This window comes from Babylonia areolata, chromosome 7 (assembly GCF_041734735.1).
Source record: "Babylonia areolata isolate BAREFJ2019XMU chromosome 7, ASM4173473v1, whole genome shotgun sequence".
In the NCBI taxonomy this organism is placed as follows: Eukaryota; Metazoa; Mollusca; class Gastropoda; order Neogastropoda; family Buccinidae; genus Babylonia; species Babylonia areolata.
This window is the reverse complement of record NC_134882.1, coordinates 11,395,481-11,419,749: the sequence shown is the minus strand read 5'-3', so window position 1 is coordinate 11,419,749 and position 24,269 is coordinate 11,395,481. Positions and strand designations below refer to the sequence as shown.

General features: G+C 44.5%; 1 protein-coding gene across 1 annotated transcript in view; it reads right to left on the bottom strand.

Annotated features, from left to right (window-relative positions):
• LOC143284333 (protocadherin-1-like) overlaps positions 1-24,269 on the bottom strand; it is an 89,695-nt gene that overhangs the window by 7,129 nt on the left and 58,297 nt on the right. The window contains exons 2-13 of the mRNA XM_076591043.1: positions 19,973-21,484; positions 18,225-18,386; positions 16,761-16,958; positions 13,580-13,609; positions 9,365-9,502; positions 8,824-8,985; positions 5,947-6,077; positions 4,716-4,887; positions 4,186-4,329; positions 3,482-3,589; positions 1,957-2,187; positions 1,032-1,319 (exon numbers count right to left, since the gene is read on the bottom strand). Coding sequence (XP_076447158.1) covers positions 1,032-1,319; positions 1,957-2,187; positions 3,482-3,589; positions 4,186-4,329; positions 4,716-4,887; positions 5,947-6,077; positions 8,824-8,985; positions 9,365-9,502; positions 13,580-13,609; positions 16,761-16,958; positions 18,225-18,386; positions 19,973-20,137 — 1,929 coding nt within the window. The 5' untranslated portion in view covers positions 20,138-21,484. The remainder of the gene's footprint in view (positions 1-1,031; positions 1,320-1,956; positions 2,188-3,481; positions 3,590-4,185; positions 4,330-4,715; positions 4,888-5,946; positions 6,078-8,823; positions 8,986-9,364; positions 9,503-13,579; positions 13,610-16,760; positions 16,959-18,224; positions 18,387-19,972; positions 21,485-24,269) is intronic.

Genomic DNA, 24,269 nt, shown 5'->3' with positions numbered 1-24,269 from the left:
TCCTGATTTGGACCGCAAAGCAACGCTTTTTGAGGTTGCTTCCCTCTAATCATAAAAGGCGTTAATTCGGTTATCGTGAGATGAAAATCCAGGATTCGCAGGAATCTACAAATAAATACAGACAGAAATGTATTAAATGTTCCCCTGCTCCACCAACACACACACACACACACACACACACACACACACACACAATATAAAGACAGAGCGAGAGTGAGAGAGAGAGAGGGGGTGGATAGGTGGGTGGGTAAAGGGTGAAACACACACAGATAGAGAAAGGATCAGTAGAGACAGCAAGAGAGACAGAGAAAGAGTGGGTAAGGGGTTGAGGGAAGGAGAGAGAGAGAGAGAGAGAGAGAGAGAGAGAGAGAGAGAGAGAGAGACAGACAGACAGACAGAGAGAGAGAGAGGGGAGGTGGGGGGTGGTAAGGAGTGAAACACACAGAGAGAAAGGATCAGTAGAGACAGAGAGCAAGAGAGACAGAGAAAGAGTGGGTAAGGGGTTGAGGGAAGGACAGAGAGAGAGAGAGAGAGATAGACAGACAGAGAGAGAGAGAGAGAGGAGGTGGGGGGTGGTAAGGAGTGAAACACACACAGACAGAGAAAGGATCAGTAGAGACAGAGAGCAAGAGAGACAGAGAAAGAGTGGGTAAGGGGTTGAGGGAAGGGGAGAGAGAGAGAGAGAGAGAGAGAGAGAGAGAGGAGGTAGGTGGGTGGGTAAAGGGTGAAACACACAGAGAGAAAGGATCAGTAGAGACAGAGAGCAAGAGAGACAGAGAAAGAGTGGGTAAGGGGTTGAGGGAAGGGGAGAGAGAGAGAGAGAGAAAGAGAGAGGAGGTAGGTGGGTGGGTAAAGGGTGAAACACACAGAGAGAAAGGATCAGTAGAGACAGAGAGCAAGAGAGACAGAGAAAGGGTATGGGGTTGAGGGAAGGAGAGAGAGAGAGAGAGAGAGAGAGAGAGAGAGAGAGAGACAGACAGACAGACAGACAGACAGACAGACAGACAGACAGAGATTCCCGGCAGACTCACCACGCCATCCCTGGTGATCTCAAAGGGCAGGTTCCCGGTCCTCCGCATCCCGGGCCAGAAGGTCACCTGTGCGTTGACGCCCAGATCCTCATCATCGGCGGCCACCAGGCCCACGAAGCCGCCCATGCGGGCGTTCTCGGGCACGCTGAAGGAGTAGCGGCCCTTGTGGCTGAAGCGGGGAGCCATGTCGTTGACGTCTTCCAACGTGATCCACACAGTGGCCGACCCTGAGAGTGGGGGGTACCCCTTGTCCTCCGCCACCACCTCCACCATCAGCTTTTCGGACACCTTGAGAAAACAACAACAAAACAAATTCATTAGTGATAATGAACACTGACGCTACGCTCCGCACCTCCCAGGCAATGGAGGTCGTAGAGTTCAGACAATGAAACATTATATATATACACACATTCTTGTGAGCTATGTTTATAGCTAGCAGTCCGAACAACAACAAAACTGTCCATGACCCTGACATCCAAACTGATGGTGATGATGATGATGATGATGATGATGATGATGAATTTTGTTTAATGTCCCCTCACACATCCTGGTGAGTGTAGGCATTTTGTTAGAGTATCAATTTTTGTATTCGCTTAGGAGACAGAGAAGGGGAAGGGAATTAATGGTGAGTTTGGGTGGGGTGGGGTGGAGGGGGCGGGGGGGGGCTGGGGCGGGGGGCGGTGGGGAACCGTGTAGGTGGGGAGGCTGGGATTTGAAATGAATGTATATATTTAAACATCATCTTCTTCTGTGTTCATGGGCTGCAATCTCCCACGTTCACTCGTATGAGCACGAGTGGGCTTTTTACGTGTATGACTGTTTTCACCCCCACCATGTAGGCAGCCATACTCCGCTTTCGGGGGTTATTTAAGCATCAAAACTGAGACCACAACTAAACAAAAAAAACAAAACCGAAACAACTCACCTCACGGTCCAGCGGCACGGTAGACACCAAGGTCCCGTTCTCCAAGATCTGGAACTGGTGACGGTAGTCGCCGACGACCTTGTAGGAGACCTGCGCATTGGGGCCCAGGTCCGCATCGGTGACGGTGAGGGTGGTGATGGGGGTGCCGGCTGTGGCGTTCTCCTGCAGACTGGTGTAGAAGGTCTGCTGGGAGAAGGTGGGAGGGTTGTCGTTCTCGTCACGTACGTTCACCTGGAGGGACAGAGAGGGTGTGAGTGGGGATTTTTATGTTAGGGGGCGGCGGATTTCAACTGCACCTGGAGAGAGAGAGAGAGAGAGGGGGGGGAGAGAAAGAGAGAGAGCGAGAGAGGGGGGGGGAGAGAGAGAGACAGACAGACAGACAGACAATCTGTGTTAAGTGGAGGCAGATTTGGGTTGCAATGTTTTAGGGGCTGCCCTGAAGAGAGAGAGAGAGGGAGAGAGAGAGAGAGGGAGAGAGACAGAGAGAGAGAGACAGAGACAGACAGACAGAGACAGTAGCAAAGACACAGAGAAAAAAGAACACTGTGTTACGCGACACAATCTTGTTGGGCAGATTAGAGCCTGTAAAAACGTTACGACTGAAAGCTGCCTTGATAAAGACAGAATAGAAGACTGTGGTAGGGGACACAATCCTGGTGGGAGAGATTTAGACTGCAAAAAACAAACGTTTTTAAGGTTGCTTCCCTTGGATCGTAAAAGCGTAATTCCATTATCCTGGATGCGTAGGACGTGCAAATATCTGACAGAAAGGGCAGAGGTGGGAGAAAGGGTAAGGTTAGAAAGAGATGTAGCAGCTGTGGCAGGAAACAGTAAATACATGTCGTATTAACAGAGGTACCAGCCGCGTATACAACAAGAGTGGCAGCAACAGCAGTGGAACCATCATCGGCAAGAGGACACAGCAGCAGCAGCAGCAGTAGCCACAGCCCCTCTAAACTTTGCAGTAGTTCTGTCAACAAGACTTGACCAACGTGTTGGGGTTATGGGTAGGTTAGGAATCTGCTCCGTGTGGTTTCGTATATGGATCAGTCCGCACGCTTTGCCACCTTCTTCTTCTTCTGCGTTCGTGGGCTGCAACTCCCACGTTCACTCGCATATACGCGAGTGGGCTTTTACGTGTATGACCGTTTTTAACCCGCCACGTAGGCAGCCATACTCCGCTTTCGGGGGTGTGCATGCTGGGTATTTTCTTGTTTCCATAACCCACCGAACGCTGACATGGATTACAGGATCTTTAACGTGCGTATTTGATCTTCTGCTTGCGTATACACACGAAGGAGGTTCAGGCACTAGCAGGTCTGAACATATATTGACCTGGGAGATCGTAAAAATCTCCACCCTTTACCTACCAGGCGCAGTCACCGTGATTCGAACCCGGGACCCTCAGATTGAAAGTCCAACGCTTTAACCATTCGGCTATTGCCGCCTTCCTGAAACTGATCTGTCTGAAACAGCAGCAGCAGCAGCAGCAGCAGCAAGAGTCTTAGAGGTGTGTGAGGCCTACCTGAAAGGTCTTGGTGCTCTCCAGAGGAGGGAAGCCAAAGTCAGTGCACGCCACGGATATCTGGTAGCGGGCGATCCTTTCCCTGTCCAGGTTAGTCACCAGGATCACCTGAAAGGTGAAAGACGAATCAATACTTGGTCAAACCGTGCTTTGTAAAGACAATTAAAAACGTTCAATCTGTTCCAGTTGAGGAAAAAAAGAAAGAAAGAAAGGAAAAAAAAAGAAGATGGTCTTTGATTTTGGCGGTGATCATTGTTGACCAAAACACTATAGGGCAAAATTACAAAATGCCATCTCAAGACACACATACACACACACACTTGAGGGAACAACTTTCAAATAAACTTGTACTTTTTGAATGCGGGGTTTTAAGTAAAATCCCTCTATACCCAGATTTTCCTGAAATATTTGCTTTAATTTTTTTCCCCCTACGTATTGTGTAATACGTTCAGGATTTTTTAAGATATCATTTTTTTCCCCCGGCATCTAAAATCAGAAGATGTGCATTAGACATCAAATTGAAGAGAACACACACACACAGACACACACACACGCACACACACAGACACACACAAATTTAATGTTTAAACCGACCCCAAGCTGCGTCAGTTGCCCAACTTGAACTGTCCCTGTTTTGTTTTGTTTCTGGATAATTATTATTTTTTTTAAATGTTTAAACCGAGCCCAAGCTTCGCAGCGCCCACCTTGTACTGTCCCTGGTTGTTGAGGGGCTGCAGCTCAAAGTCCTTGGTGTTGAGGCGGCACACGGTCACCCCGTTCTCACCGGAGTCCCGGTCAGTGACCGACACGTAGGCCACCACTTTGCCCACTTCCGCGTACTCCGACACCTGCGGGATGAAAGTTGTGGTGGTTTAGTGGTAAGGGAGGAAAAGAAGGGGGTGGGTGGTGGGTGAGTGGGTGGGGGTACGTGTCTCGTAAGGAATGTGTGTGTGTGTGTGTGTGTGTGTGTGTGTGTTTTAAATAGCTGGATTGGTTTTGACTTTCTCTTGTTTCTTGTTTGTGTTTTAATGTTATTTGTGTTGCAGGTGTATGTACGGAAGCCGTGTTCACTTGCGTGTGTGTGTGTGTGTGTGTGTGTGTGTGTGTGTGTGCGCGCGCGCGCGCACGTAAGTGTGAGCGCGTGTATACGGTGTGTAGGTGAGTGGGCGTGCATGTGTGCGTGCATGCATGCGCAAGCGCGTGTGAGTACTGCAGTCACTATCATCTTCTTCACCTCAGACTGTCCGTCAGAGCTGGAGCGCAGGATGTCCACAATGATGTCCGGACGGCTGTTCACCGTGTCCAGCACGCGCACGCGCACCAGGGAGCGTGACACCTTGGGAGGCTGACCCTGGTCACTGGCCTCCACCACCAGCTCGAAGATTCTCCCTGTGTGGTTCTCCAGGCTGCAACCACAACGACGATAGTTGATAATAATAACGATAACAACGACGACGACGATGATGACAATAATAATAATAACAACAACAACAACAATATAATAATAAATAATAATAACTAAATAAGAATAAACTACAAGTTTCGGTATATTGCTGCTCTATGAGTGTTTGCAATGTCTTAAGTTTTTGAGAATAAAATCATGTTTAAATCAATAAGAATTAATGATAATAACGACGACGAGGACGATGACGATGATGATGATAACAAAAACAACAAGAATAATAAATAATAATGACAATAATAATAATAATGATGGTGATGATGATGATGCAAAGAAGATGCAGCCTGTGTCCTCAACGTAAGTGGCGCCACAGCCCACACTACACTACTCCTAGTACTACTACAACGACTACTGCAAACACAACTACTACTGCTAAAAATGATCAATGTATCACTAATAAGCCTATCACTGTCCATAATCATCCACCCACCGCCCTGCCCCCCCCCCACCCCCCCCCACCCCCAGCCACAAAAACATTCACCAAAGTGTCCGCAATAACCTTAAAACTTGACCAAATCTCATTACAATGCGTGATGCAACGTTGTCACCCCCCCCCCCTCCCACAAACCGACACACACACACACACACACATCTCTAATTAAAATCAAAGCGTTTAGAAATGCCTCCTTTCAATTTCGATTTGTTAGCTGTGTTTTTGTTTTGTTTTGTTTTTTTCTTGTGTTAATAATCCATGCTATTATGCCTAAATTTCTGTTTTGCAGAGACCGGAGAAATCCGTTACACACACACACACACACACACACAGACACACACACACCAACACACACACACACACACACACACAGATACACACACAAACACACATTACGACAGTACTACTAAACATAAGACTTTCTCGCTGCCCCAGTCAAAGTCAGTGTATATATCTTTAACTGTGGCGTTCTCAAAAAAACAAAAACAACAAACACTAAAAAAAGAAAAGAAAAAAAGTGTCAAACCAAAGCGCCACCACCACAAGGAAGGTTCGGGAGCACACACAGACCTGTGAGCCAGGAACACGGTGCCCGTGAATTCCTCCATCCTGAACAGGTCCAGCACTTCCTGTGGCTGCAGGGGAGAGAACGTGTACGACAGGTTCCCGTTGGCTCCCTCGTCGGCGTCATGCGCGTGTACCTGTCAGAATAATAATAATAATAATAATAATAATAATAATAATAATAATGATGATGATGATAATGATGGTAATAATGATGGTGATGATGATGATGATGATGGTAATAGCAAGAACAACAATACTACTACTACTACTACTAATGATAATGATGATGATGATGATAACAACAACAGCAACAATAATAACAATAATGACAATAGTAGTAGTAGTAGTAGTAGTAGTAGCAGTAGCAGTAGTAATAATATTAAGAAGAAGAAGAAGAAGAAGAAGAAGAAGAGCAAGAAGAAGAAGAAGAAGAAGAATGAGATGGAGAAAAAAGAAGACAATGCTTTGACCTTTCTACAATCCAGTGTCAACCGACTACCCAACACCAGACCCACTGTCACCACCCCCCTCCCCACAACTCACCCCCCCCCCCCCACCCCCCAAAAAAAGAAAAGGTCAAAACATACTCTAATGAATGGTAAACACACACACACACACACACACACACTCGCCACAAATCTCACGACCCCGGATTGACGAAAAGAAAGCCTTGTTACTTGATGGGATCAAAATTAATTAAGAGTGCTAGGGGAGAACTCTCTCTCTCTCTCTCTCTCTCTCTGTGTGTGTGACTGGAGGAGACAGGGGGCGGGGGGAGGGGGGGTCAAAGGGGCAGGAACTGGAAGAAACGGGAGCTTCAAAGACGCTCTGAACACATGAAGCTGATTACGTGTGTCTGAGGACGTGCTCGCTGAGGAATCCCCAGTGTCACTCAAGTAGCTTGAAGAGCACGCCTCTTTGCATTGCGCCATTGCGGCCTCGGCCTTGGCACAATCTGTCTTTCTTTTTCTTCTTTTTTTTACTTGTTGTTTTAATTGAATTTGTCGAAATATCCCACGCTTTCTCTGGTTAGGGTCGTAAGGACGGGATGTTAAATGTCTCCTCTCCGCGCTTGTTGTTTGTGTCTCTGTGAATGGCCCAGGAAGCAGGGCGAGTGAGGGATATAAAGAGAGAGAGAGAGAGAGTGAGTGAGTGAGAGAGAGACAGAGATAGAAAGAATCGAAGGCAGACAGACAAACAGAGACAAGAGAAGGAGCGACACAAGATTTGTTTTGATAAAAAGATGGAAGAATAACGATTGGGTTGAGACAGAGAGGAGAGAGAGTGAGAGAGAGAGAGAGAGAGAGGGAGAGAGAGACTGACAGAAAGACAGACTGAGCCAGGGAGGCTGGGAAGCGGGGGGTGGGGTGGGGTGGGGGGGGGGCAGGAGGGGCTGGGCGGGGGGGGGGCGCAAGGGGGGGGGGGGGGGAGGATAGGAACAGGGGAAGATAGCGTGGGGAACGGAGAGGTGAACAATTCGCGAAAGTGGATTAAGTCAGAAAAGAGCACGATCCTTCATCATCAATATTTCGTTGAGAAAATGATTTAAAAAAGAAAAAAAAAGAGAGTGTGTGGTGGAGATGGGGGCTGAGAGGGGGGTGGGAGAAGAAGAGGCGAAGAGTGAAACTAACCGACATGGAGAAGCACGATGTCAAAGGAAGACAGAGAGACAGGGACAGAGACAGAGAGGCCGAGCTCAAGCTTAAAACTCCTTGATGAATAAGCTATCCTGCCCGCATCAAACGGGCGGAAGGTTTGGAGGAGATGGATTGACTGAGAGAGACAGAGAGAGAGAGAGAGAGACAGAGACAGAGAGAGAGAGAGAGAGAGACTGAATGAGGTTGAAAGACAGAGAGAAAGAGAGAAAGAAAGAAAGAGAGACTTTGTGACACTTCGATACTTCAATGTCATTAGCTTAAAAGACCATGTGACAATGGGGGGGACAGGGGTGTTTTTCACAGTTATAAGACCCAAAAGTTTAAATACAGTGAAATCAAAACCGATATAGCAAGTACTTCAGCATTTATCAGAGAGAGAGAGAGACAGAGACAGAGAGACAGAGACGGGAGCAGACCAAGACAAAGTGTAAAAGACTGTTCACAGACTATCCAGACGGACCCAGCAGGCAGTGCTGACAAGAACGGACGACCCGAAGGTCATGGGGGCACAAGACCAGTTGCATTATGGGAAGACTGATCACGTGACGGGTGCTTATTTCGCTATCCGTCTTTTTGGATGTACTGTAAAACGTGACGAAGGGGTGTAGGATGCTGTGTGTGTGTGTGTGTGTCGGGGTGGGAGTGGAGGTGGTGCTGGTGGTGGAGGCTTGAAAATTCGTGGATAAAAGACTTATTTTTATTTTTAAAGATGAGAGTTAGCGGACGGAGAGATGGGAAAACATGAGAGGGCAATTAGAGAGAGGAAGACAGATAATATAAGAGAGAAGAGAAAGGTTGCGATTAAAAGAAAAGAAAGAAATGAAGGGAGAGAGCGAGTCAGAGACAGACACAGAGGGAGAAGAGAGAAAGAGAGAGAGTCAGAGAGAGAGAGAGAGAGAGTGAGAAACGTAGAGAGAGACAGAGAGACAGACAGACAGACATAAAGAGACAAGAAAGAGGGGTAGAAAAAGAGACAAGAGAATGACACAGAAGGGTAAGATAGAGGCAAAGACTGAGAGAGAGAGAGAGAGAGAGAGAGAGAGAGAGAGAGAGAGAGAGAGAGAGAGAGAAAGAGAGAGAGAGAGAGACACAGACACAGACACACACACAGAGACCCCTCACCCCAGATCACTACCACCACAACGCACACCAATGCAACACACCACCACCACCACCACCACCACCACAACAACACCACAACACAACAGAAAGTCTCCCCAACCTTAACCAGTGGTTCCACGATGCGCGTGGTCTCCGTCACGTTGACGTTGTAGGCGTACTTCTCGAAGACAGGGTAGTTGTCGTTCACGTCCGCAACATCCACGCGCACAGTCAGAGTGCCCGTCAGCGGGGGTCTGCCCCCGTCCCTCGCCCCCACCAACACCTGAAGGGAGTCAGAAGAGCAAAACTCCGTCAGTACACATACACATACATAGACACGCACGTGGACAGAAAAGCGGAACTCGGAAAGAGACAGGCATATATACAAACACACACACACACACACACACACACACACACACACACAATCCATCCTCAGTCATCCCTCAATCTCCATCTCTCTCCTCATCCTTTCACACAGACCCCCCCCCCCACCCTAAGCCATCCTCAATCACCCCTCTCTCTCTCCCTCCTTTCTCACACACACACACATACACACACCATCCATCCTCACTCACCCCTCATCTACCTCTGCTTTCACACACACACACATACACACACGCGCGCACGCACACACACACACACACATACTGTACACGTACAGTGATGGTGGCGGTATCTTCGCGGTTCAATTCCCGGACGAGCTGCAGTGCAGTCTGCATGTTTCCAGAGTCGTCCCGCGTGGTGCGCAGGGAAAAGAACCCACGCCGTCCCGTCGACACCAGAAAGTAGTCCTTCACCTGCAATGGCATAACAACAATAATGATACTATCAATGTCAATAAAAAAAAAACCAACAATAAAATAAATAACTCGAAAGTCATTGTGATAATTTGTAGTGCTGGAACCAAAGTCATCATTTACATTAGTTACCCCCCCCCCCCACCCCCCGTCTCTCTCTCTCTCTCTGTGTGTGTGTGTGTGTGTGTGTGTGTGTGTGTGTGTGTGTGTGTGTGTGTGTGTGTGTGTGTGTGTGTGTGTGTGTGTGTGTGTGTGTGTGTTGTTTAATTAAAAAACAAACCAAAACAAACAAAAAAACCTGCAACATTGTCATCGTTATGATCATTCTAATCACTATGCTTTTTCATCTTTATCATATCATTACAAATGTGCGCTGACTTTCTGAGTGAGAAAGAAAGCATACAACCGATAGTGTGAGAAATATATTGGTACTGAAAAAAAAGAGAATAAAATTAACACACGAACAGTTGAGAGAGAGAGAGAGACAGACAGAGACAGAGAGACAGAGAGAGAGACAAAGAGAGAGACAGAGAGAGAGAGACAGAGACAGACAGAGACACACACACACACAGACAAACAGAGAGACAGAGAGAGACACACACACATACAGAGAGAGAGAGAGAGAGAGAGAGAGAGACAGAGAGAAAGAAAGAGAGAGAGAGATGTTTTAATCCTCTCACAAACAACGTCCGTGCGTGTCCACAAACTAACAAACAAGGGAAATTACTGAAACACGAAGCGCATGTCCAAATGTGATAATAGACCGCTGCATAATCTGTCTTCATTAGCTCATATGCGTAAGCAAAATCACGATCTTTAAAACAACAACAACAAAAAAAAAAAAACAACAACAAAAAACAAACGATACAGAACAAACATTTAAACAATTAGCCATCATCGAACAAACACAAAGCTATATTGCTCCCGTTTACAGCGTCACCTATCCTAATCTGAATTAGCAGTTCGCGCACATGCATACAGCCATTAGCAATGCTAGAAAAGGCATGCCAGAAAATATGGTTACAGACAAGTATATATACAAATATATATATATATATGTAACATGCCTGCATTCTGGCTATAATGGCAAGCCTGGAAAGCATATACATATACATACTTCAAGCTTATATACAGGGCTGATGCAACCGACGCTGAGATTACATGTGTGATTAATAGTGACAGACAGTTATAATGATAATCATCATACTGACGATGAAGGTTATGGAGATGGAGAAGGCAGAACCTATACACAGACATAGCCTATGTCTAAGAAGTAAACAGGCTATCATGCACGTAAAAAAATACAACACACACACACACACACACACACACGCACACAAATTCGAGGTTTTATCTATCTCCTCCTCATCTGCCTACACACACACACACACACCACACACACACACACACACACACACACACACAACTTCAAGCAGACTGAATAATCCTTCTAGGGTAAGAACTCGATTAAAGTCAGTCTCTCCAGTATATTGGTGTTTGGGTTAGAGAACTAAATTCACCCAGAGCCAAAGAAACTGCTAGCAAAAGATGGCGTGTGATATACATTGTAGAGTACAGGGGAGTTATACGATACGAACACTTAACCACACACATGATGATTTTCAAAGTTTTGTTGTTGTTGTTGTTTTTGTTATGTGCTAACCATAACGTTGAAAGGGTGAAAGGCACTGAAGATACTAATTCAAGCAGCACACAGCAGCTGTAAGTTCTACTGTCTTTTCTAACTGGCTGAAGGAACAGCTCGTGTCTTATATATATATATATATATATATATATATATATATATTAATTTGGAACGCTCGCAGGCGCGCACACACACACACACAAGCGCACTCGATGTTGGTTAACAATGATTACCTTTTATGAAAGGAACAAAGTTGCTTCCCCCATAAATCACTCCTCTCTCTCTTTCTTCCATCTCTCTACCAGTTTTTTTTTCCTACCTGTTCGTCTCTCTCTCTCTCTCTCTCTCTCTCCCTCCCCCTCTCTCTCTCTCTCTCTGTGTCTGCGTCATTTCAAGGAGACCATATTGTGGCATAGTTTCATCGGCTAATACCAGTTTTCCTCCACTCAAACGAGGCTCATTTCTTCTTGTCAAGTGGCGACAATGTCTTTGTTATAGATCACAGATTGGTTGTCCTTGTTCAGAAAAAACGCCAGACGCAGCATTTCGTTCCTTGTCTGTCGCTCTCGCCCATACAGGCTGGAGATGGTTGACCTTTTACTTGTCTCTCCTCCTTTCTCGATGATTAATAATTATTAAGAAGAGGAACCTTTTGATTACTGCAAATGGGTCGTGCTAATAAGTGCAGCAGCAGCCTTCACCCAGACAGACTCCAGACGTTTATGACAAGTGATGGAGAAATCATCGGTGTTCGTGACAGCTTGGGGGATGTGTGGTATGCCGCGCGTATTCTATCTGTCAGTCTGTCTGTCTATGTATGAACACACCTATCTTTATTTATTGTTACATTTGTTTATTCAAATATTTATTCATCTATCTAGTGACAGCTGCATTTGTGTTGTTGTTGTTGAAATAACTGAAACGGTGATAGCTTTCAGATGACCAAAATCAAATGACATCATTTTTATTTTTCATCTGGTCTCTGTCCCCCTCTGTCTCTTTGTCTCTTTCCTTTTTTTCTTTTCCTTATTGGTTTAAAAAAAAAAACCCAACCAAAACTACAACACATTTCCACAGAATTTCGTCAAGACACGTTTGACTTACAGTTCGCGTCTTTGACCGCAAAATTGTACATGGCATCATTAAAGGTTGAATCGAAAATTTTTGCTTCCGACATATTTAAAAAAAACAATAACAACAAAAAACAAAAGTTATTTTACATGCAAACGAGTGCCCATGACGTACTTCATATACCACATTAGTCATGGCAACCATTCTATTACGACACTGAAGTGTGATTTTATGATGAATCAGCTTTAAAAAAAAAAAAAAAAAAAAGCCATAAAAGGCACCTTTAACGGCCGATTTCTTATGTCTGATGATTCATTTCGCAGCATGAAAAAATCCTGCTTATTTGCGGGTTTTGGAAACTGTATGATCGATGTAAAAAAAAAAAAAAAAAAAAAAATCCTGCAACATTTTACTTCATATGACCTATTAAAATGGATTTAAAAAAACCTTTCTATTCTTTATAAAAAAAAAAAAAAATTCTCAAACGGCAGAATGACATTTCACAAGACCGATAAAAATCTGAGTTTCCTCTAAATGCGGACAAGAAGCTGAAATGTCTTCCCGGGTTGTGAAAACCACCACCCCCACGCAAACATAAATAGCAACAACTGGAGTCACCCGATACACGCAGACCACCGCCTCCACAAGACAGGCGATCTCAGTCCTGCCGTTACACCACGTGATGCTATGCTGTGTGTGTGTGTGTGTGTGTGTGTGTGTGTGTGTGTGTGTGTGTTTATGTGTAATATATATATATATATATATATATATATATATATATGTGTGTGTGTGTGTGTGTGTGTGTGTGTGTGAGACAATGTCGACTGGCTAGTTTCTCTCTTTCTGTTTATCGGTGCAGCAGCATGGGTGCTATTTTCTTCGTTTCTTTTTCGGTCTCCTTTTTTAAAAATTTTGTTTTCTGAATTTTTAAAAAATGTTAATCTTCAATCCAACTTCCTCTCTTTTTTTTTTTTTTTTTTTTTAGGGGTTATACACACTAACACAAATATTGTTAAAAGGAGAAGGAGGGAGAAGAAGAATAAAGAACACGATGAAGACGAAGAAGAAGAAGAAAAAGAAGCTGCTGACAATGACGGTATGATGAAAATTAACGGAGATAGACAAGTATATACGAAAATGCGAAAGAAAAGATTTGATCTCCAGTACACCACTGTGTGCTGCCTGTATAAGTATCAAATCTGTGAGATCTTAATATGACTCGAACACACACACACACACAGACACACACACACACACACACAGACGTAGGATGAGTGGGAGCTATGACCAGATTACATGACAGAGATTATAATATGGGAATAGGTAACTGGCACTCCAACCTTCAAACCAAACCATCTTACCACATGAGGAAAGCAACATGTGCTCGACTCCTGCGCAAAAAAACAAAACAAAAAACACCACGACTATACTATTTATGGTCAGTCTTTTCAGACCTTCTTCTGCTTGTGTGGAAAGAATAACAACAACAACAACCACATACAAAAAAAGTCTTGTTTGTTGTAAATTCAAAGTGGACAAAAAATACAAGAAAAAATAAGTACAAGAGAAACTAGGAGAAAAAAAACAACAGGTGATAAAACAAACAGAAAAAGAACAAGGCAAAAAAAAAAAAAAAAAAAAAAAAAAGGCAGGAAGATTGAATTACTATGTGGTAAAAACAAAATAGAAAAAACAACAACAAAAAAGAATAGATTGAGCCAGCAAAAAAAAAAAAAAAAAAAAAAAGAGACAGAGACAGAGAGACATAGAGAGAGAGGGAGAGACAGACAGACAGACAGACAGACAGAGAGAGAGAGAGAGAGAGAGAGAGAGAGAGAGAGAGAGAGAATGCAAAAGAGAAAACAGGAGACGAACAAGAAGAATAAAAGAAAGAAATGAAAGAGTGCTCCTGCTTGACGAATTTCTTACTGAGATGTTTTTTTTTCTGAAGGAGGGGCTGCGGGAAGGATCCACCACCTTTCTTGTGCATTACTTTTTTGGGGGGTGGGGAGGGGGGGGGATTGTGGGGGTGTGGGCAGGGGTAAGGGTTACTAATCTAATCTGGACTGAAGACAGAATTGGAAGACAACGAAGAAGAAAACAACAAATAAATAACAAAAAAAACTTGAAAGATTGGGCAGCGAAAAACAAAGCAACCAACCAAAAAAAACCCCAACAAAACAAAACAAAACAAAAAAACCCCCACCAAAACAAAACAAAACAAAAGAACAAAAAACAACAAACCAAAAAAACCAAACAAAAACAACAACTAAACAACAAAAACATCCTGCCTATGTAAAGGTCTACATCAGGGCAGTATTTATTGAGTTTGTTTTTATGCTTCTGATTTACTTAGGTTTTTAACCTTTAAACCTAAAACACAAAAAACACGACATTTGAAACACACACATACACACACACACACACACACACACACACATACACGCGCGCGCGCGCGCACGCACATTCTCTCTCCCTTTCCCTTTCTTCTTTAATCGTAAAATCTAAGTCCCTGTCAATTTATTTCATGCGAATATGAAGCAATTGATTTCATCCTTCAAATGGTTTCATCCTTTATTTTTCAAAGACGTTTGGTACCCTGTTATAAAGAGAGAGAGAGAGAAAGAGAGAGAGAGAGAGATTGGTAGAGAGAGAGAGAGAGAGAGAGAGAGAGAGCATGAACGTGTGTGTGTGTGTGTGCGCGCGCGCATATGTTAGAAAGGACTGAGATACGAACAGGACATAGTCCGCGGGGTCGAAAATTACGCTCAACATGAATTCTTCATGCGAAAAGAGCATGGATTTGGAAAATGGATGTGGAAAACAAGATCAAGACGTATGAGAGAAAAATGAAATAAAATAAAATGAATAAGCCTTGAACAGGCGCCACTCAATGTAACATATACACTAACGCCCACATCCTGTGACCTTATTTCTGTATACGCTTACGAGAGACTCGAGAAAAGAGGATCACAGAGAGAGAGAGAGAGAGAGAGAGAGAGAGAGAGAGAGAGAGAGAGAGAGAGAGAGATTTGATACTTTTTCTCAAGCAGATCTCGGGAGTTGAGCGATGTATTTTGCTCACCATACTGTCTCTGCTGCCATTACTCGTTCAGATAACAGTTAGAAGAAACGTTTCACTACTCACATTTGGACCTATTGCAGATTTCAACCTATAAATTCCATAGTCTATTCCCAGTTATTGCACCTAGGACCTCTTACCTAAGCAGACTTTAGGACCCCCTCGTCCCACCCCCCTCGTTGAAATCTGAGAAGAACAACAGAAGTCTTCCCCACAGACCGCCAGCCAGGACTTCACCTCACCGGAGACAGCCAGGGCTCCCCTCCCCCCTACCCCTCGGAACGCTAGACGGGACCCCCCCACCAACCCCACCCCCCACACTCCCCCCCCACCCACACACACACCCTTCACCCCTGAAGTCAGACATCTAGGACTCACTCTCATCCTTCGAACAACGCAACCATCACCAAACCCCAGCCATGAATTTTTTTTTTTTACCTAAAAGGTAACAACAATAAGGAGAATAAAGTAACTCTCCCCATTTGCTAGGTACACAACCTCAAGTCAATACTGCTTACGCTACTGATTCAGCTAGCACGCAGGTAAATAGAGGGTAGGTCTGTACAGAGGTACGCAGGTACAGAGGAAAAATCCCAGACACTTTCCTCGACAGAGGAAGTTGCCAGACCTGTTATTATACCGATAATTTGACATGTTCACACAGCCAACAGGTAGGTAAATAGTAAAGAGTGGTAACTCTCTCTATTCACACAGTACACAACTTCAAGTCATATGTCAAATAATAGGTATAAGGACAGGCCCCGCGCTACCTTCCTTTTCTTTGAGGAAGTGCCTGGGCTTGTTTCAAATGTACCTGTTATTATTTACCTGTGTGCCAGCTGAATCGGTAGCATAAGCAGCACTAGTCAAGACTTGGAAGTTGTGTACATGTGAATGGAGAGAGCTACCACTCTGTACTATTTGTTAATCATTGATTTGTTCTCCTGGTCTCATTGCTTATTCATAACAGGTAAGGTAAAACAAACTCTCGGGTGATGGGCCCAGCACTGACTTGAAAGTTGTGTACCTTGTGAACAGAGAGAGTTACCACTATTTGTTAACCATTGATTTGTTCTGCTTGTCATTGCTCATTCATAGTCCTAACAGGTGAGGTAAAAACAAACTGCCAGGTGATCACAGACCATTCGACATGTTCACAAAGCTAACAGGTGAGGTAAAAACAAACCTCCAGGTGATCACAGACCATTCGACATGTTCACACAGCTAACAGGTGAAGTAAAACAAACTCCCAGGTGATCACAAACCATTCGACGTGTTCACACAGCTAACAGGTGAGGTAAAAACAAACTCCCAGGTGATCACAGACCATTCGACATGTTCACACAGCTAACAGGTGAAGTAAAACAAACTCCCAGGTGATCACAGACCATTCGACATGTTCACACAGCTAACAGGTGAGGTAAAAACAAACTCCCAGGCGATGGGGCCCAGTGCCTTACCGTGTTGTTGCTGCCCGTGTCCCTGTCGAAGGCGGTGGGGAGGGGGAAGGTGCGGCCAAGGGCGGCGTTCTCCGGGATGGTGATCCGGAAGTTGGGCTGCGAGAAGGTGGGCGTGTTGTCGTTGACATCCGTCACCTCCACCTGCACGCTGATGATGTGGAAGAAGGGGCCCAGCTCCGACTGCACCACGGCGCTCACCTGCGAGTGGTCATAACGACAATGATGATGATAAGGATGATGATGATGATGACAATGATAATAATAACAATAATTATGATAATACAATACTACCATTACCACATCCACCACCACCACCACCACCACCACTACTACGACTATTACTACTATTACTACTACTACTACTACAACAACCGATTCATTTTTCAACACAGCGCATGATCACCTGGGTCGAGGTGGTAAAGAAAATTATAACATCTTTATCGTACCGTCATCATTACAATGATGATGATGATGATGGGAAATAACAAGCCATCTTCATCGTACAGTCATCATCTTTATAATAATAATCATAAGAATAACACTACTACTACTACTACAACTACTGCGAATAATAATTATAACCAATTACACAGCGCTAAACTGCTGTCCAGGGGAGGGGGTCGTATGGAGGAAAAGAACATATCGCCATTGTCGTTTCGTCATAATTATATACTTAATAATGAATCATTTTCATAGCCTAAAGCGAATAATCTTGCACTGTGTCACTCAATGCGCAATACACACTACACTCACGGAATTGACGCATGCAGGACAAACATGCTGTGGAAAAAGAGTCAGACAGAAGAAGAAAGAAGAAGAAGAAGAAGAAGAAGGAAAGTCAGACAGAAAGACAAAGAAGAAGAAGAAGAAGAGCCAAACAGAAGAAAAAAAACGAAGAAAATATTTTCAACCGTTAAACAAAAACGGGTTAGCAAAGTAAAAACAAGTTTTAAAAAAAATAAATAAAAAAAGACTATAAAACTAAATCAACGAGAAAAACGTCAGACCACCTTTCCTTGTCCAGACCAAAACAACTCCCAATAATACACTCCCACCCCTACCGTCCACTCTCTCTCTCTCGCACGCAGATGCACAAACACGCGCACACACATACTTTTTCGGATCCAGTCAACTCGCCCATCGCCCTCTCTCCGTCAAACGCAATATACAAACACACGCACATACGCACTTTTTCAGACCTAAGACACACTCTCTCGCAAATACAAACACACACGCACAAACGCACTTTTTCACATCCAAGCTACTCGCTTTTAATGAACATCCTCCCCGTCCTGTCTCTCTCTCTCTTGCCACCCCTAACCACCTACACACCACCCATCCACCCTCTACCTCCCCACCTCCATACCACACTCAGCGACAAGGGACAATACCCCAAACCAACCCACTGTCCATCTGCACCCCCACCCCCACCCCCTTGCCCCCCCCCCCCCCCACCAGACTCACCGACAGAAGACAGTCGTGGCGAAAGCTGCAGACAGTTTCGCGGTCAATGCGGGTGGCCACTGACAGCACCCCAGTCTTGTGGTCGATGGAGAAGAACCTGCTGTTGGGGTTGCCCCTCGTGAGGAAGCTGAAACGGAGGTTGCTCAGCTCGTCTGGACCCACCTGATCAGGAAACAAGGGGAGGAGATGAAATCATCAATCAATCAATTCAATAAATTATTCTTATTCTTGTAATCATTGTTATTGTTAATATTCCTACAATGGTTATTGTTACTGCTACTGCTACTACTACTACTACTACTACTACTACTACTATTCTTCTTCTTATTATATCACACTAAAATTATATCGAACTAAAAAGCCCCGTTCGTATGGACAATCATTTGGAGAAAGAAGATAGGAGATTATTTCATTTATCATAATTTGTAATTATATTATATAATGTTAATACATTTATTCTTCTTTTCGTCTTATTATTATTATTATTATTATCATTACTATTATCATTATCATAGTTTTTAGCTTTCGTTGTTGCTGTTATTACCATCATTATTATTACGTAAAAATTATATCAGACATAACACTGAACTTAAAAACCGCAAACCCCAAACCAGACAGAGAGAGACCAAACATGAAGCAAAACAAAACGAGTACCTGAATGTCATAACAAAAAAAAAAAAAAAAAAAAAAAAAGAAAGAAAGAAAAAAAGGTGAAATGACGTCCTCATAACTCAAGACGACAGATCAGAACAAAACGAAGAAAACTAAATAGTTAATTAAACAAGCAAGATATAAAAACAAACTTCGATCACTCCATCATGCCTTAGATTTATAGGAGACGGGTGGACGGGAGGACAAGGAAAAGCAGAGAGAGAGACAGGGAGAGAGAGAGAACAGAGAGAGAGAGAGATACAGACAGACAGACAGACAGACAGAGAGAGAGAGAGAGAGAGAGAGAGAGAGGAGAGAAGCAGAGGGACAGAGAGAGAAGGGGTAGGGAGATCATGGACATGCCAGAAAATTAATACACCGTTCCATAAAAAGCAAAGAGGCAAGGTAAAAGGCGTCTATCTCTCTATCTGTCCATCGACATACGCAAACGGGTTTAATAACCCGTCTGTTAATCAAAGTCTATCCCAGTAAAGACACGGTCACTGATTAATCGGAAATGTCATCCTTGCGCAATGGGTCCGGGAAGGAGACAGCTTTAAAACTCGTTTGACTGTCTATATCTTGGAAGTAATGAATATAAATGATGAAGGTAATGAAGAGAGAAGATGATGTTTGTGTATAAAAGAGACTGAACGTAATGATCATGTTGACGATGGAAGTGGAGAAGGAGAAGAAGAAGGAAGAGGAGGAGGAGGAGACAGTGGAACAGGTAGAGGAGGTGGAGGAGAAGTAGGAGAAAGAAATGAAGTAGAAGCAGTAGTAGTAGTAGTAGTAGCAGTGGTAGTAGTAGAAGTAGTAGCAACAACATGAGTACGTGTTGTAGCAGTAGCAATATTAGTCACAGAAGAAGAAGAAGAAGAAGAAGAAAAAAAAAAAAGAAGAAGAAGAAGAAGAAGAAATCATATTCTTATCTATGACAATGAAATGACCTGTAGTGGGATCCATCGGATGAAATTGCCATGTCCTCGAAAACTAAACAAAAACCAACAGCCCAAAACAAAAAATGACCAAAACCAACAACACACACACACCAAAAGGGGTCGGGGGTGGGTTGGGGGAGCGAGAGCTGGACTCACCTTCTGTCTGAGGTCCGAGTCATCCACGATGTAGCCGAACACGGTCCCAGCGGCCAGCTCCTCTTTGATGGAGTACTTGATCTCGCTGGTCTGGGCCCGGCTGAGCACAACCATGCCAAAGACAGCCACAAGGAAGACGGACACTTCTTTCTTGGTCGGGGCCATCTTGTTTTATTTTATTTTATTTTATTTTTTTGTCCTGTTGTTCCTTATTCTGTTGTTATGGTTTTATCGTAGTACACTTTGCTTTGAGTGTTGAAAATTCGCGAAATCCTTCACGTGTGACCAGGAAGGGAGAGAAAGCTTCAGTCACACACACTACACGGAGTGGAAGTACTTACACCTTACCGTTCCCTCTCTCTTTTATTCACGAAGACTGCTCCTGACGCTTAAAAGGGAGGTGGGGAGACTAGTACGAATTGCTGTTGATAAAGTTATCGGTGCACAAACACCACCACGCACTTGGATCGGCGAACAAGCCGTTGACAGACAAGAAGAGAATGGAGGTTGTCTTCCCTTGTCGCTCGCTGTTTATTTGTCGTCTGCTCTGTTTGGTGACTTTCCCGCCCTGGCAAAGTATCTGATTATAGGAAGACAACAAACACAGCGCTTAATACCGTGGTTAAACAGACAAGCTTGCTTATTCAGACAAGCGTGGTTAAACAGACAACTCGTGATTGCAGTTGCCTTCGTTCTGTGTTTCTGTGGTAAATATTGTATGCCCGGGAAAGACTTCTCAGCTGTTTCCTGTCAAAATATCCCGGGGGTATAGTTTTTGGTGGTGTATTTTCTTGCTTCAGAGCGAGTTGATTGTTGTTTTCAGCTGTTGCTCTGCTTTCTCCTCGCTCTGCTTCCAGTTATTTCTCGACGCGCGGTATGATTGAAGCGAATATTATTGCACGGCAAGTGACAGTCGTGATTGTGCGCTCGCGAAAACAGTGTATGTCTAGTGTATGGAGGTTGTCAGTTGTTCCTTACAGTCCTCTGTTCTTTACGAGTGGGTTGATGACAGATGTTGAACGGTGAAGAAAAACTCCAAGGGGTGGGTAGGGGTTGATGAATACTAGCTACGATCTCTCCGTCTGAATGCTTCAGTCAAATGACGGCAGGTTTTCATTCAGTGAACCGAACAACAGATGTGTCTGGCTTGTGGTTCTATAATTATGCGCGCGCGCATGTGCATGTGTGCGCGGTGTGGTGATTAGCCTGATGTACGCTGCGTTGCCGCGACTGGGCTTCACAAATGAAGAAGGAAGAGCTTGCACGTTGGTAATCCGATCTGGATGTGAACGTCCGCTCGGTTGCAGCTGAGCTTCTCTTGTCCGTCTGCTCAGTCCTTTGGGTTCACTGTTTGCAGGGCTGGAAACTATAGGATGCACTTCGTCTTCTTCTGGTGTCAGCTTTCACTTGCACCTTGGATGCTCAGTCGGTGTGTTCACTGAACAAACCTGGGTTTTATTCCTGGTCGCCGAGCCATGGCGTGTTACATTCAGCGCACATCCTAGGTCCGTTCTGAAACACAAGACATCATCACATATAAGGGAGCTGAATTTACGTGCTTGGGTTTGACGTTATAATCAGCATGAATATACCTCCCCATCCTTCCCTTCTTCTTCTTGCATTCGCCCTAATCTTATATGCAAAAAAACCACAAAAAAACAAAAACAAAACAAAACCCCCCCAAAAAAACAACACCATATGTTTAAACCATATGTAAAGAAAAATGGGGTGGAACGGGAAATGGAAAATAATGTAGCAATAGAATGGAAACACGCTATCTCTTATGCAGTAGAGAGATCGGGAGAGAGAGAGAGAGAGTGGGGGAGGGGGGTGATTATGGACTGCCACAAATGGACAAAGAAATAGAGGAGAAGAGGGCGAAGAAGAAGAAGAAGAGACAGCAAGAGAGAGACAGACAGGAGACCACAGAGACCGAAAGAACAATGCCCGTATCTAACCTTCAAAAGAAGTACAAGAAAAAAAAAAGCCTAAAAGGACAGGAAGGACTAAGGCATCATTTCCTCTCAGCTGTGTCCAGAGACGCACAGAAGCCCTCTGAGCAGCAGGGACGGCAAAGCTCTCAGGCCTTAATCCCTGGTCCGAGACCAGCTAAACCCAGGCGGCAAGAACCGGTGTCGTAGCTGTTCGATGCCCAGCATCACACCAAGACTGTCTTCCCGGGCGGAACAAGACAGGGAGAGTGGTCAGGTCTCCTGAGGAATGTGTGTGTGTGTGTGTGTGTGTGTGTGTGTGTGTGTAAAGAACAGATATAGCTAACATGCTACAGAGAGAGAGAGAGAGAGAGAGAGAGAGAGAGAGAGAGAACGTATCAAACAAAAAAAAAAATCTAAACGCACACACACACACGCACGCACGCACACACACACACACACACACACACACACACACACACACACACACACACACACACACACACACACACACACACACACACACACACACACACACACACACACGCACACACACACACACACACACACACGCACGCACGCACACACACACACACACACACACACACACACACACACACACACACACACACACACACACACACACAATCGCAAACCAGACAAAACCTAACCAACTTTCACCACGAGGAAACGCAAACTTTCCAGACAAAACACAACTCCCCTCTTCCTTACCCCCACTTCCATCAGGCCCCAAGTCCGAAGCACACAACTTTTAAACACTACCTAACGCTGTCCGGTACCACGGCCTAAATCATGCCTGCACAATGGCAAAGTCATGATTTCAGCCGAACAAACGATATATCAACGTCAAAGCTTTCGACATGTCCGCAGTAGGAGGATCTTTACAATACCGACGGTACCATTCTTGTCTCGCTCTCTCTCTCCAACTTTCGCTTGCTCGTTTATGTTAGCCGTTCAATTGCAAACACACGACTTGCTTTTAGAGGAGGAGTGGGGTGGGACTTAGGGGAGGAAGATGAAGGGTTGTGGGTGGGTGAGGGGGTGAGGTCAATAAGAGGTTATACAGACACAAAGCAAAACGTCCGGACTGTTTGATATTAGAAGGACGGCACACCTGGAAGAAAGAGAAAGAAAAAAAAGGTTGACCCACAAACTATCAATCCTACTCGATTACAACTTTTCTGGCCGTGTCGCCGTGGTGTGTGTGTGTGTGTGTGTGTGTGTGTGTGTGTGTGTGTGTGAGTGTGAGAGAGAGGGGGTGGTGGTGAGACTTTTACACAGAGCGTGGTACGAAGAAAGATACGACAGATGATATTCTGAAATATTTTATTCAAAGTCTGATTGATGGATCTGTAGCAGAAACACTTTCAATTAAAACAAAACAAAACAAAAAAACCAAACCAAACCAAAACAAAACAAAACAACAAAAAACCAACAACTTTCCCTTCGTCAAACTTTCAGAAAAACAACACGTCAAAAACTGTCTTTTTTTCAGTCTTCTACGGAGTGAAAAAAAATCCATCAAAGACTTCCTCGTGAGTAGCCATCGTACAACCCAACAACCCCAACCGTCATCACCAGCCAATGACCACCCTTCCACCCGATCAGGTGCTAGTGGTACCAGTCCATCCCCCACCCCCACCCCCATGACCCTCTACCCCACCCCCCAGACCCCCAACTCCTACCTCACAACCTCATCCTTAATTACCACGGGAGACAGTTCATTCCACGAGGAAAATTGCTACCCTGTTGTTGCCTTCTCCTAGACCTTGAAGCCAAAGCCAGATGCCTCTCCTCAGACAATGAGACTTTTGCCTGTCGCCTTTCATGTAGCTAACTGATCCCCCCCTTTTAGGTCGATTGGAAAACGGGGGTCATCTGCCGAGAAACTTCAGATCGAAGTCCCCCAGCGACGGGGTAGGTTAGTTAATTAAATATATTCATTTGGCCTGCGATGGACTTCTCAAAGAGTTGAGGTCGATGTCTTTTTTTGGTCGGAAGTTAGCTAGAAGATGGCTGTTTAGTGGGTCGTTCATTTAATGCTGTTCTTTCGGGATTGGTCGATGTGGAGAGTAATGCGGTTGGTGGTAGGAAGTGGTTGTTTGAATGTAGAACGGAGTCAGTCTGGTCACAGGATCACCGGTACAGTAGTACCTTCATGTACAAACTCCGCCTCCCCTCTTTTCTTTTACTTCTTCTTCTTCCAGATGCGATGATCAGTTACAGGAGGAAAATTACTGACATCGCTACCAAGACATTATCATGTTTGATCATAATCAATAATAATCTTTAGTGCTTCTTTAGGAATAATGCTGCTAGCAGTAGATTGGTTATCAACTGGTCAC